Below are 13,756 nucleotides of genomic sequence, written 5' to 3'. Positions count from 1 at the left end.
AATACATATTTTATTTATTTATTATTTCTTTCTTTCGTAGCTTTGATTTTAATTAAATCTAATAAATGTTTAAATTTTTATTCCTTTCATTTCGTAGCTTAGATATTGATAAATTCTAATGCATTTTTTCATCTTTTTTCTTTCACTCTTTCCTAGCCTTGATTTTAATAAATTCGCGTATTTTTTATTTATATTTTTTCATTCTTTCGTAGTTTTAATTTCAATTGAGGCCAATTTTGGGAGACGCATTACCCTAGTTTTCATGCATGACATTACATTACAAAATGAATTAACATTTGTTTTACTTTTAGTCCACATGACATAAATTTTTCCACCTTTAAATAATTTGTTTCTTTAATCGATTTTAGTTTTGGTATTATAATGAATGCTTTTATCTTTATTCCTACGTCACACAATATATATATGTGTGTGTGTGTGTGTGTGTGTGTGTACACGAACTCTTATCACATCACCGTGATTCATATACATGCATTATGCTACGAATGTCCTTTAATATCCAATTCTCTCTACCTTGGAATGAATACCTTTTCATATATGTTAACCGAAGGGGAATTATTAGTTGATAATACTAATTTCGTCCTCTCGTGGGTTTCGAACCAGCGCACAGAGGAGAAATCAGGACTTCAGTGACGTCTATAAACCGATTGCTTGGCCAACGTGTTTGTTTGTGTGTATATATATATATATATATTATATATATATATATATATATATACACATGTATTAAGTATACATACACACTGTAAAATTACTTCTTATAAAATCCTCTCTCTCTCTCTCTCTCTCTCTCTCTCTGCTCTCTCTCTCTCTCTCAATATTGAAGGCACACATGGATTCTTGTGACGAAGATATTCTTGTGATTCTTGTGATAGTGGTTTTAGGTAGTTTCACCTCTCTCTCACCCTCTCTCTCTCTCCTCCTCTCCTCACACACACCCCCTTTTCCTCTCCTCCTGCGAGTATAATTGACGGTGAATCCAACCGTGTGTCCTGCCACACACTTGGCATATTAGCTTCGAAAAGAGAAGAAGAAGAAGAAGAAGAAATAGAGAGAGGAAGAGGACGACTGTGTGTGTGGGTGTTTTGGTCGAGTGGGTTGCCTGCCTGCTGCCTCCCCGGCCGCTGTGGATGGTCGTCAGTCAATTCGTGGGTGTTTTAAAAGACCCTGCCTTGGGAGGGGGGTGGGGGGGGGGATGGGTTATAACTTTTCACGTGTTTGTGTAGCTTCTATGAAGAAAGGGTTGTGGTGGTGTTGTCATACAAGGCGGAGAGACAGTTTTTTTTTTTTTTTTTTACGGGATATGGTTGTTCGTCTTCTCTCTCTCTCTCTCTCAATTTTATCTTATTTATTTTCATATTTAGTTTGTTTTTTTTTTTTTTTTTTTTTTTTTTTTGTCGGCATGATTTGCAAGCATTGCTAAGTCCCTAAGCGTGAGATTTCACTCTTGAGAACTCAAGGGCTTCGTGAATGATTACTTTTTCAAAAGGTGTAAGTTACATTTGAATTTAAATAGATGTTCTTTTTTTAAAGATTACTTCATTTATAAGATGCTTATGGCAGACTTCTGTGCGTTTTATTACTTTTGTAAGAGGGGCTGAGGAGTTACACGCATTGAATGGTCTTTTGGCTGGAGAGAGAGAGAGAGAGAGAGAGTGACGTTTATGTTCCTAGGGATTTTACTACTTACAACCATCTGCACTGTTATGAAATTTAAGGATTCAGATCGCAAGACATTCTCTCTCTCTCTCTCTCTCTCTCTCTCTCTCTCTCTCTCTCTCTCTCTCTCTCACCACACACACACACAACTTACAACCATCTTAATTTTTATGAAGATGGTTGTAAATATCTCCTCTTTCAAAGCATCCTTTTTTCCAAGCATACCTCTTTCAAAACATCCTTTTTCTAAGCATTCCTCTTTTAAAACATCCTTTTTCTAAGCATTCCTCTTTCAAAACATCCTTTTTCTAAGCATTCGTCTTTCAAAACATCCTTTTTCTAAGCATTCCTCTTTCAAAGCATCCTTTTTCTAAGCATTCCTCTTTCAAAGCATCCTTTTTCTAAGCATTCCTCTTTCAAAAAAAACATCGTCATTCAAAACATCCTTTTTTTTAAAGCATTCTTTTTCGAGGCATCTCCAATTTTCAAAGTATATCCTCATTCAAAGTCTCCTTTTTTTAAAAAGCATTCTTTTTCAAAGCATCCTGTTTCAAAGCCATATCCTTTGTAGACGCATACCACAGACATATGATAATAATATGTGATTATTGGTATAATTCAAGCGAGCTGGATGCTAACCTGTTATCTGGTGATATTTGTAGATTCTCTAAAGGGTGATTTCGGACGGGGATGACAAATTACACTCAGCCGACTTTTATGTTGAGATTAACCTCTCTTGAAAAAAAAAAAAAATCCATTTCATCGGAGAAACGAGGTGAATTTTTAATTTAATTTTTTTTTTCATAATATTTCGGAAAACAATTTTTTTTTTATATCAGCAGTTTTCTGGGCTGAACTTTTTTTTTTTTTGTAGATTTCAGATTTTTTTTTTGTATCAGCGGTTTTTTTTTTTTTTTCGGAGAAACGAGGTAAAGTTTTTTATTTAATTTTTTTTTTTTCAAGATTTCGGAAAACGATTTTGTTTATATCGGCACTTTTTATGAGCTGAACTTTTTTTGTTTTTACTAGATTTCAGAGAAAATTTCGTATCAGCAATTTTTTTTTTTTTTTTTTTTTATTGCCAGTGTGGTTCAGTAACGACCTCGCTCGACAAAAACAACCGGTCGAATCCAAGTAGATTGCAGGAGTTTTGTTGTGCTTTATGTGTGCTCTGCTTGCGAAAGCAGTTGGCGGCATCGCTACTGTTATGTCTTGCTTTGCTGACCAGACGATGTGCAAGTATTTGTCAAGAGGCGTTTTCTTCTGTTAGGGGAGATTTTTTGTTTAATTTTTATTTTTTATTATTTTTGCGGTTTTCACAAATTTGAGTGCCTCTCTGGTTGTACTGTACACGCACATGGACATTATATATATATATATATATATATATATATATATATATATATATATATATATATATATATAATATATATTATATTATCTATATATATATATATATATATATATATATATTATATATATATATATATATATATATATATATACCTATTTTTATTTTAGTTATTGCGAATCGTAGTACAAAACTTTTAGAGAAACTGTTGACTCTTGATGTATACTGCAAAATTTTATTTTCTTTAAATATACGAGTATATATATTGTAGGAAAAACTGGAAATGCAGCCTATAAGAAAAAAAAAAAAACATTACATTGCAGGAAAAGAACTTCTAACTCTTATTTTAGGGAAAATTATTTTGTTCGTGTAGCTTTTAATTTTATGGTAAAGAGATGACTAGGAAATGATTTGTGTATTTCCAACTCATTTCCAAGAAGAAATTCGAAGGCGCTGACCAGCCTGTGTTTTGATGTCATACAATTTTGCTCTCTCTCTCTCTCTCTCTCTCTCTCTCTCTCTCTCTCTCTCTCTCTCTCTCTCTCTCTCTCAAAATACTGAAGATCATAACAAAAGTAGACAGTAACCTATTCACGAAAAATAATGGATGGAAACTAGAGCTGAAGAGATACAACCCATCCCATTGTGGGAACTTCTTCACATACAAGATATGTGACACGTGGAATAAACTGCCAACAGAAGTCGTAAATAGCGACGGTGTGGAAGACTTTAAAAGAAAGCTAGACAAAATCTTTAGAAGGACACTGTGAATGAACTGTAAAACCTGCTCCTGGAGATAAGAACACACGATGTCTCCTCTGAGGATGGACTAACAAGTCTTTGAGACATCCTAATCCTTGTAACTCTCTCTCTTGACACAAAAGAATGCCTATACTCAATATTTATTATAACCAGTTCCATTCTGCTTCGTTGTTATAAAAATATAGCTTCACTTCCCCATCGACCTTCTCAAACCTGTTTGAAACCTGTCTCAAAAGAAAAAAAAAACGAAAAGAAAAAACTAGTTTTATTTCAATGTCGTCTGTTCGTTTCCTCCACGCAGCGAAGTACTCCAAGTCGTGTGTTAACCACCTCCCCTGTTTTTTTTTTTTTTTTTTTTTTTTTTTTTTTTTTTTTTTTTTTTTTTATTATTATTTTTTTTGCTTTGGAATGTTCCTCTCATGTCTCTCTCTCTCTCTCTCTCTCTCTCATTTATTGACAAAGGTGAGATACGTCTGACCAGCGACCCTGGCTTTTAAGTCTTTCAGTCCTTATTTCAGGTTTGCAAAGTCTCTCTCTCTCTCTAGTTTTAGATTATTACATACGGTCATCAATTTACAGTAAGGACAGAGTCCTCCTGTATATTTCATTAAGACGAGTTGAGTGAGCTTTAGAATTGACAGTGATTAGTACGTGACCAGTCCGTCATTCGTATTGGACCTACAATTATACCGAGTCTTGCTCTGTTCGGAGGGAGTTTCTTCTACTCTAGAATTCTCTCTTTTCTTGTGTTTTCCCACATTTATTGAGAGAGTGGTCTGAAAGATCTGTCCTGGTTTTGGTCAGTTTCACGTTTGTGTTTTGTTTTTTATAAATTTTTTTAGCCTAATATTATGAGGATTTTAAGTTGGCCCGTTTAAAGGTAACACGTGTCTATATCTTAATGAGAGAGAGAGAGAGAGAGAGAGAGAGTTTTCATACCCTGACGTTCATAGTAGAAAGGGCCGAAACGTGAAATAAACGTAGTCGTATTTGGAAAAAAGAAATTATGAGTAGAGAGAGAGAGAGAGAGATCTAAACATTCTATAGTGACTCCTGTCTCAAGAGTAGTTAAAAAGAGCTAAGTTGTCTTTTCTTCTTCTTCTGAGAGAGAGAGAGAGAGAGAGAGAGAGAGAGAGAGAGAGAGAGAGAGAGAGAGAGAGAATTACCCAAACGTGACTTAAAATCAGACGAAATTATAATAAAAAAAGAAAGCTCTATCTACTCACAGTATTGACGCCAGCGTATGGCCCCATGCCCTTGATCCTGCCCTTGGAAGAATACCGAATATGGTCTCAAAACCCACTCCTGAGGAAAGGCTAAGAGACGCTGCAAAGTAATGGTGGGCGGCTTGCAAGGGAAAAGCAGGCCCCCCCCACAACTCAGGCTTTGGAGTGTCTGCAGTAGGCCACACAAAAAATTCGGTTGCGAGGTCTAGTCGGTATTTAGTCAGTTGGACCCTGTGGCTGTTTGTGTAGTGAATGATGCTGTATATAGAATAGAGAGAGAGAGAGAGAGAGAGAGAGAGAGAGAGAGAGAGAGAGAGAGAGAGTTACAAGGATTAGGGTGTCTCGCTGTATATAGAAGAGAGAGAGTGAGTTTCAAGGAGTTACAAGGATTAGAATTTCTCGCAGACTTGTTAGTCCATCCGAGGAGACATCATGTGCTCCCTTATCTGTAGAGAGAGAGAGAGAGAGAAAATCTAGTGTCTCCCGTCTCAAGAGCTAAAAAATCAGTGCTGCCAAGAGAGAGAGAGAGAGAGAGTGAGAGTGAGAGTTTCCTGTTTCAAGAGCTAAAATATTCATGCTGCCAAAAGAGATAGACAGACAGAATCTACAGTATCTACTGTCTCAACAGCTAAAATTCACGCTGCCAGGATGAGAGGGGACGATGAGAGAGGTGAGGAGGGGGGGAGGGAGGGAGAGATGGATGAGAAGAGGCCCCCGCCGAGGACGAACAGAGAGAGGGAGAAGAGAGAGGATAGCTGGAGAGAGGATAGGAGGGTGGGGGGGGGGGGCAAAGGGGGGAGGGGGCAAGAGTCAGCCTGCCAAACAGTCGTACCGTACCATAATTTTCACGCAAAGAGCGCTTGTGTTCATGAGCATTTGTGTTAAACAAGTAGGAAATGGGGGTGGAGGTGAGGGGAGAAGGGGGATTAGCTACTCAGTAAGAGGATATATATGGGGTTTATGGTGTGGGGGTGTGGGGCTAGGGTTGAGGGGTTACACAGTTTGCCTTGGAGAGGATGTTGCAGAGATGGATAGCGTTCGGTAACTTCGGTTAGTATGTCAAGGGTGGGAGCTCAGATGATGCGGGTACAACCATCCTCTTATTTATTCGCCTGTCCTCTCTCTCTCTCTCTCTCTCTCTCTCTCTCTCTCTCTCTCTCTCTCTCTCTCTCGCAAGACGTTTGCCGCATCATGCAGGAGACAGGACATTCTATAGCATTCTTTTCAGGACCAAAGTGACAGGAATTAAGACCAAAACACCAATTATTAAGACTAAAAGGCAAATTATTTAGGCCAAAACACCAATTATTAAGACAAAGACAAATTATTTAGGTCAAAACACCAATTATTAAGACCAAAAGGCAAATTATTTAGGCCAAAACACCAATTATGAAGACCAAAAGGCATATTATTTAATCCAAAAGGCCTATTATTAAGACTAAAAGGCAAATTACTTAGGCCTAAAGCTAGTTATTGAGGCCCAAAGGCCAGTTTCTAGGACCAAAAGGCCAGCTATTATAACCAAAGGGCCCATTATTAAGACAATGCCAGTTGTTAAGACCAAAGGCCGGTTATTAAGACTAACAAGCTAGTTGTTAAGACCAAAGTAACCATTTTTAAGGCCAATGAAAGGCCAGTTATTAAGACCAAAAATCCAATTATTAAGAGAAAATGGCCAGTTATTAAGACAAAACCCCAATTATTAGACATGGCAACCTGAGTTTATGAAATGACGTGACCTTTCCTGAATTTTAAAAACATGACCTATTTTAAAAGAGGCATTGTTTTGCAAAGGCTCCGTTAAGTTGCAGGAATGGGAATGTAGTTGCTCGTTGATTTAATTATTTTTCTTTTATAGTTTTCATTATTAATTTTTCAAGCTGATTTTCTCTATATTCATTCTGTATTTGTATATATTTTTTATTATGACTTTATTTTCATTGAAGTTTGTTTTAACCAAATTGAGGACAAGTTGCCCCTGTTTATTGGTGTCTCATTTTTACGTTCCTCCTCCTCCTCCTCCTCCTCCTCCTCCTCCTCCTCCTCCTCCTCCTCCTCCTCCTCCTTCCTCCTCCTCCTCCTCCTCCAAATTCCAATTTAGTCTCGACTGAATAAACTTTCTGACGGAATTTACTCTCGTGTATCCACCATGGTTAGAGTAATTAAACTTGAAGAAATAAATTACAATTACAATTATTTACAAAACATGTAAATTACAGTTACAATTATAATTACATTGGTAAAAAAGCAGTTACAATTACAGTTACTTAACAACAAATTCAAAGACAATAACAGATATAATTACAATTATATCATTACAGTTGACTTACAAATTACATCATCCTGTAGTTAATTAGATCACAATTCCTTAACAACATTCAATTACAATAACAGATACAATTACAATTGTATAATTACAATTAAATTACAAATGACATCATCCTGTCATTAAATAAATTACAATTGCTATAATTTCATCGTCAATGACAATTACACGAAATTCTGTAGTTAATTACATTTCAATAAAATTATAAATTACATCATCCTGTGATTAGGTGAATTACAATTGCTATAATTTCATTTTCAGTGACAGTTACACGAAATTCTGTAATTAATTACATGTCAGTTAAAAATTAGTTTCAATTGGTGCAACCCTGGTTTCCACGTAAGCGATTATCATCGTCAGGTCATCATTACCATATCATCAGGTCATTATCATCATCATCATCATCATCGTCTTCTCTGAAGTCCTCTGTGAGTCTCGTTGGCCCTTGGTTTTATTTATTTACTTTTTTAAATTCTAGGAACTAGATGACTGTGATGTTATGTTCATGTTGAGGAGGTGGACTGTTTAGTGATGTTGATGGTGATTTAGGGGCCTGTTTCTGGGTCTCGTGTTTTAGGGGCCCCTTTTCTGGGTCCTTTGCATTAGGGCTGCTTTATGGCCCCTTTTCTGGGTCCTATTCCTTTATGGGCCCCTTGGGTCCTTTTATTTTACGGCGCCTTTTGTTTTAGGGGGCCTTTTCTGAGCCCTTTTGCATAAGGGGTTCCTTTCTTGGTCGTTTGCGTGATGGTGCAAGCTGCTTGCTTGCTGGAGTCTGTGCTTGCTTGCTTGCTTGCTTGCTTGCTTGCTTGCAAGCACTGCTAAGTTTTGGTTTCGTCATTCAAATCGAGTTCCTTGTAGGGTGCCGTATATGTGGTGATTACGACTGCGGGGGTGGTATTATGATTGCTTTTCGATAACGCCAGTGCTCTCTCTCTCTCTCTCTCTCTCTCTCTCTCTCTCTCTCTCTCTCTCTCTCTCTCTCTCTCTGGACTGAAAGCTGAATGGAGCTGCTACTTCTTCAAGGGTTAATTGGAGCGATTGTGTGTGTGTGTGGTTTATAAGACCTCATCGTTTTTTTTAACTCACGTTGAAATGTCTTCCGTATGGACTATGTGTATATATATATATATATATATATATATATATAATATATATATATATATATATATTGTCAGGACTCTACTCTCTTTTGTTTGTGCCGCGTTTTGATTGTTGTAAGTTTTTTGCCTTCCCATGTTTTCTATTAGTTTTCTGTTAAGAGAAAACTACTGAGACGGCTATTTGCCTATCCGTCCACACTTTCTCTGTCCGCCCTCAGAGCTTGAAACCCACTGTGGCTAGAGGGCTGCAAATTGGTGTGTCGATCATCCACCCTTCAATCATCAAACAAACCAAATTGCAGCCCTGTAGCGTCAGTAGTTTTGATTTTATGTAAGATTAAAGGTAGTCACGATTGTGCGTCTAGCACTGCTATAGGTGCCAACAATACAGGCCACCACCTGGTCGTGGGTGAATGTTTCATGGACCGCGGCTGAGAGTTTCATACAGCATTATACGCTGTACAGAAAACTCGATTGCGCCGAAGAAACTTGGGCGCATTTTTAACTTGTTTTGTTTCAGTACTTACGAGAAAGTTAGGGTTGGCGGTGTGTTAATGACTGTATAGTCCAGTGTCCGACTGTTATTATTATTATTATTATTCAGAAGATGAACCCTATTCATATGGAACAGTTTTACCAGGACCACTGACTATGGTGTTCTTTGCAGTAATAAGAAATCGGTTTTCAGAAGATGGAAGATAAATCAGAAAATGAATAAATAAACAGACAAAAATCCTAATATAACTTAGTCAAAGTACAAAAAAAAAATGTTTCTTGTGTATTAATGCATTACATCTCCGCTTGAACTATTGAAGTTTCAAATTCCACAACATCCTCGGGGAGACTTTTCCACAGTCTTTTTCTTTTGTCTCGAGACCTGGCTCGATGGTCAGGGAACTTCAGGTCATAGTAGACGAGAGACCAAATACGGATGTCGGTCTCGTATTGTGAAGCCTATAGAAGTTAATGGGTTCCTGTTCGGTTTTCAGGGAGAGAGGTATTATAGGTATCTTGTATAATGCGGAAGATTTGAGACTGAGAATTCGGCTTTAGATCCTGGTTATGTTTTAAGTTTCTCTTAAGGAACAAATAAACACGACGAGAAAATTTTTTTTTAAGATGCCAAAAGCACCCGTTAATCATTGCCAGTTTAATCCTGCACAAAAGTCTACCAAACCATTCTCAAGTTATGGTTCCAATAACGAAAATTGTGATACTGAAATCTTCGTGATGGTTTCTGATATAATTGAGTATTATTTTTTTATGGGAGATGCAGTAAAATGTTAGGGAATCTTGCAGACTACTTTTTATCTTCTGCAGGCGTCGATGTGATTCTGAAATATTCGTAATGGTTTCTGGTATATTTGAGTATTATTTTTTTAAATTGGAGATGCAGTAAAATGTTAAGGAATCGTGTACACTTTTTTATATATATAAAGCCTAGAGTTCTAATCCTTTCTCATCTTGCTTTTCTCCCGCTGGGTTCAAAGTAATGTTGATGTTGTTTGTAAATAAATATTTTTTTTTATTGATTGATTTATTTATTCGTAATGCCAGAGTACTAATCATTCTACTTCTTCCTTTTTTTTCTCCCTCTCTGTAGGCGTCGATGCACACTTTACTTTTTTATTTATTTATATGTCTTTATTTTTTTTGCAGTGACAGAGTACTAATCATTCTACTTCTTCCTCTTTTCTCTCTCTCATTAGGCGTCGATGTAAGCTTTGTTTTTTTTTAAATTTATTTGTCTATTTATTTTTTTTATTTTTTGCACTGTTAGAGTACTAATCATTCTACTCTTTTTTTTCTCTCTGTAGGCGTCGATGTACACTTTTTTTTATTTATCATGTGTTTATTTTATTATTATTTTTTTTGGCAGTATCAGAGTACTAATCATTCTACTTCTTCCTTTCTTCTCCCTCTCTTTAGGCGTCGATGTACACTTTTATTTTTTTATTTGGTTTCATTTGTTTATTTATTTTTTGCAATGCCAGAGTACTAATCATTCTACTTCTTCCTTTTTTCTCTCCCTCTCTGTAGGCGTCGATGGACCTCCCTCCCGACAAGGCCAAACTCCTGAAGCAGTATGACGACGTCAAGAAGTGGGACATGATCTGCGACCAGGAGCGAGTGAGCGCCAAGGACCCCCCCTCCCACTACCTCAACAAACTCAAGACCTACCTCGACCCCAAGGCTTCCAGGTCGAGTCGAGTGAGTGCTCTCTCTCTCTCTCTCTCTCTCTCTCTCTCTCTCTCTCTCTCTCTCTCGTATGTTTTTCCTATGAATGTTTTTTTTTTTAAATCATAGCATTTTGCATTATGTTCTCTATCTCCCCAACCTCCAATATCTCTCTCTCTCTCTCGTCCCTCTTCTCTCATTCTCTCTCTCTCTCTCTCTCTCTCTCTCTCTCTCTCTCTCTCTCTCTGTTTTTCCTATGAATATATTTTGAAATCGTACCATTTTGCTCATATGTTCTCTTTCCTTTCTGGATACTGCTGCAATGAGGTGTATTTACACATACATATACACACATATACATTCATACTTATACCCAAACACACACAAATCAACCATTCTTTATAAACTTCTTATCTCGTATCCGAACATTCAGATAGGAGGATTATGGGTAATCCGGACGACTCGAGCCATTTATCGTGTCGGGTATAGTACGTATATATATATTATATCTTAATAATATATATATTATATATATATATATATATAGATATATATATATATACGTATAATAGAATATATTCGCGAACCCAGGAAACAGCCAGATTGGGTTTCGATACCGGATGACAGATAGGATAGATCCCCATTCTCCGTGTGTAGTCTTTTGCCATGGTAGCTAATTAGTCAGTATTTCGTATAATAATAATAATAATAATATCACACTCTTTCCCTATTACTATATAAGTCAAACGTAAGCTTTTAATGCCAGATAATAATAATAATAATAATAATAATAATAATAATAATAATAATAATAATAATAATAATATGGGTCTTGTAACCCAGTGGTTAGGGCTCCTTTCTCATTAGGGTGAGTTCCCTTGTTCGAGTTACGAGCGAGCTGTAACGCCTTGAGCTGTAACGCCTTAGGCTCATTTTGTTAAAAAAAAATACAAATAAAAAAAGAGAACTTCGACAAAAAGTATGAGATTTACTGGTTCATAGTGATTCAGGATTTAACCTTTTTGCCTTCTGAGTTTGTTAGTGAAATTTATTTCACGTTTTCTTTTGAGGGACAGTTCAGAAGTTGAAATCTCGTAACTTACTTGAGCTGAATATACATTCTATGTCAATGCAGTTTGCGAAGCAACTGAATGAAAATGTTTTCCCTTGTGAATTGAAAGATACGACCCCATAACAATCTAGAGGACAGGAGTTATTTTTATATAAATTAAAAAAGGGTCGTAAAGGAAAATAGAAACAAACTAGATATGCTACTGGCGAGAATATCCACACAGTGAAGGTAACTCATAAAATGAAATAAAAACTCTTGCCAAGTTTTTATTCACACACACACACATACACACACATCTCTCGATGTTTACAACACTTCGACTTCCGAAGTCGAACGTTGCTGTTTCTCTCTCGACCTTCTTTTAACAACACTTACTTAGCTGGAACCATCTCCTCCTGCCCCTTCATCGATGGGTTTTGTATTCACGAAAGCAGATGTATAACAGATGTAGTAGTATAACACGGGTGTGTTTAATTGTGAGGTTGGGTCTTCACAGGCGCCTGTCCATTCGTGAACTCTCCCAATGCATGTCGCCTTTAAAACAGAACCTCGGCACCTGCCTCTGCTGCTGCAGGTTGGTGCTGTTAATAAAACATCGCACGTCGAGCGATGGATAGCCGAGGTTACGCTCGGCAGTTGTCTTATTTTTATGTTTTTTAAGTCTGCCGTGATACCTGTTTTTCCCGGAGGTTAGTTACTAATTTATAATAACCAGAACGCAGGGAACTCGCAAACAATAACAAGCACCGTTTGCGAAATCATTAAGTTCTAACAAGCACAGTTTGTAAAAGCAATGCTTTCTGACAAGCACTTTTGCAAAAACAGTGCTTTCAGAAAAGCAAAGTTTTTAAAAGCAGTGCTTTCTGACAAGCAACTTTGCAAAAGCAATGCTTTCTGACAAGGACAGTTTGCAGAAACAGTGCTTTATGACAAGCACCGTTTGCAATAACAGTGCTTTCTGACAAGCACCTTTGCAAAAACAGTGCTTTCTGACAAGCCCAGTTTTTAAAAGCAGTGCTTTCTGACAAGCCCAGTTTTTAAAAGCAGTGCTTTCTGACAAGCCCAGTTTTTAAAAGCAGTGCTTTCTGACAAGCAACTTTGTAAAAGCAGTGCTTTCTGACAAGCAACTTTGTAAAAGCAGTGCTTTCTGACAAGCAACTTTGTAAAAGCAGTGCTTTCTGACAAGCACAGTTTGCAAAAGCATTGCTTTCTAAAAGAACCGTTTGTAAAAGTAAGGTCTAGTGAATACAGCCGAGTTGTTATAGTGAATTACCCATAAACTTATGGTTATATTTACTTGTAATTGAAGACAGACCATTGCTAAATGTTGTTAATAAGGTCTCTGAGAGAGAGAGAGAGAGAGAGAGACGAGAGAGAGAGAGGAGAGAGAGAGAGAGAGAGAGAGAGAGAGAGAGAGAATCATGATGGTGAATGAGAAGGTTCAGTCGGACTGCTACATCACTAAACAAGGATGTTATTCATCATGGCACTCAGACAGATTCCACACACACACACACCCTTCTCTGGGAGCACTTCTCTGCCCTCCCATCTAGTCTCTTCTCTTTCTCTCTCTCTCTCCTCCTCTCTCTCTCCTTTATCTCTCTCTCTCTCTCCTCTTCTCTCTCTTCTCTCTCTCGCTTCCTCTCCTCTCTCTCTCTATCTATCTCTCTCTCTACAACATTTTAAGTTGTTACCAAGGATTTACACTATATTTTCAGTTCCTCTTCCTCTCTCCTCTCTTCTTCTCTCTCTCTCTCTCTCTCTCTCTCTCTCTCTCTCTCTACTCGCTCTTCTCTAATCTCTCAGACATGGTTGTAATTTCAGCTTAATAATTGTGTTGACATAAAATATTATGTCGTTTTAAGGCATGTAGAATTCTCTAAACTACAGTGTTATTATATATAAGTATATATATATATATATATATATATATATATATATATATCTACCTGTCTATATATATATATATATATATATATATATATATATATATATATACTATATATACCTGCTATATATATATATATATATATATATATATATAGACAGGTAGATAGATAGATA

At 36.8% G+C, this 13,756-nt stretch overlaps 1 protein-coding gene across 4 annotated transcripts in view; it reads left to right on the top strand.

Moving 5' to 3' along the window:
• The window catches only part of LOC135195753 (formin-like protein), a 149,845-nt gene that overhangs the window by 109,978 nt on the left and 26,111 nt on the right, over positions 1–13,756 (top strand). For all 4 annotated transcript variants that reach the window (XM_064222198.1, XM_064222199.1, XM_064222200.1 and 1 more), the window contains exon 2: positions 10,483–10,653. In XM_064222198.1, coding sequence (XP_064078268.1) covers positions 10,483–10,653 — 171 coding nt within the window. The remainder of the gene's footprint in view (positions 1–10,482; positions 10,654–13,756) is intronic.

Source organism: Macrobrachium nipponense, chromosome 16, assembly GCF_015104395.2.
Source record: "Macrobrachium nipponense isolate FS-2020 chromosome 16, ASM1510439v2, whole genome shotgun sequence".
Classification (NCBI taxonomy): domain Eukaryota; kingdom Metazoa; phylum Arthropoda; class Malacostraca; order Decapoda; family Palaemonidae; genus Macrobrachium; species Macrobrachium nipponense.
The sequence above is the reverse complement of the archived record's forward strand: the minus strand, read 5'-3'. Positions and strand labels throughout refer to the sequence as shown.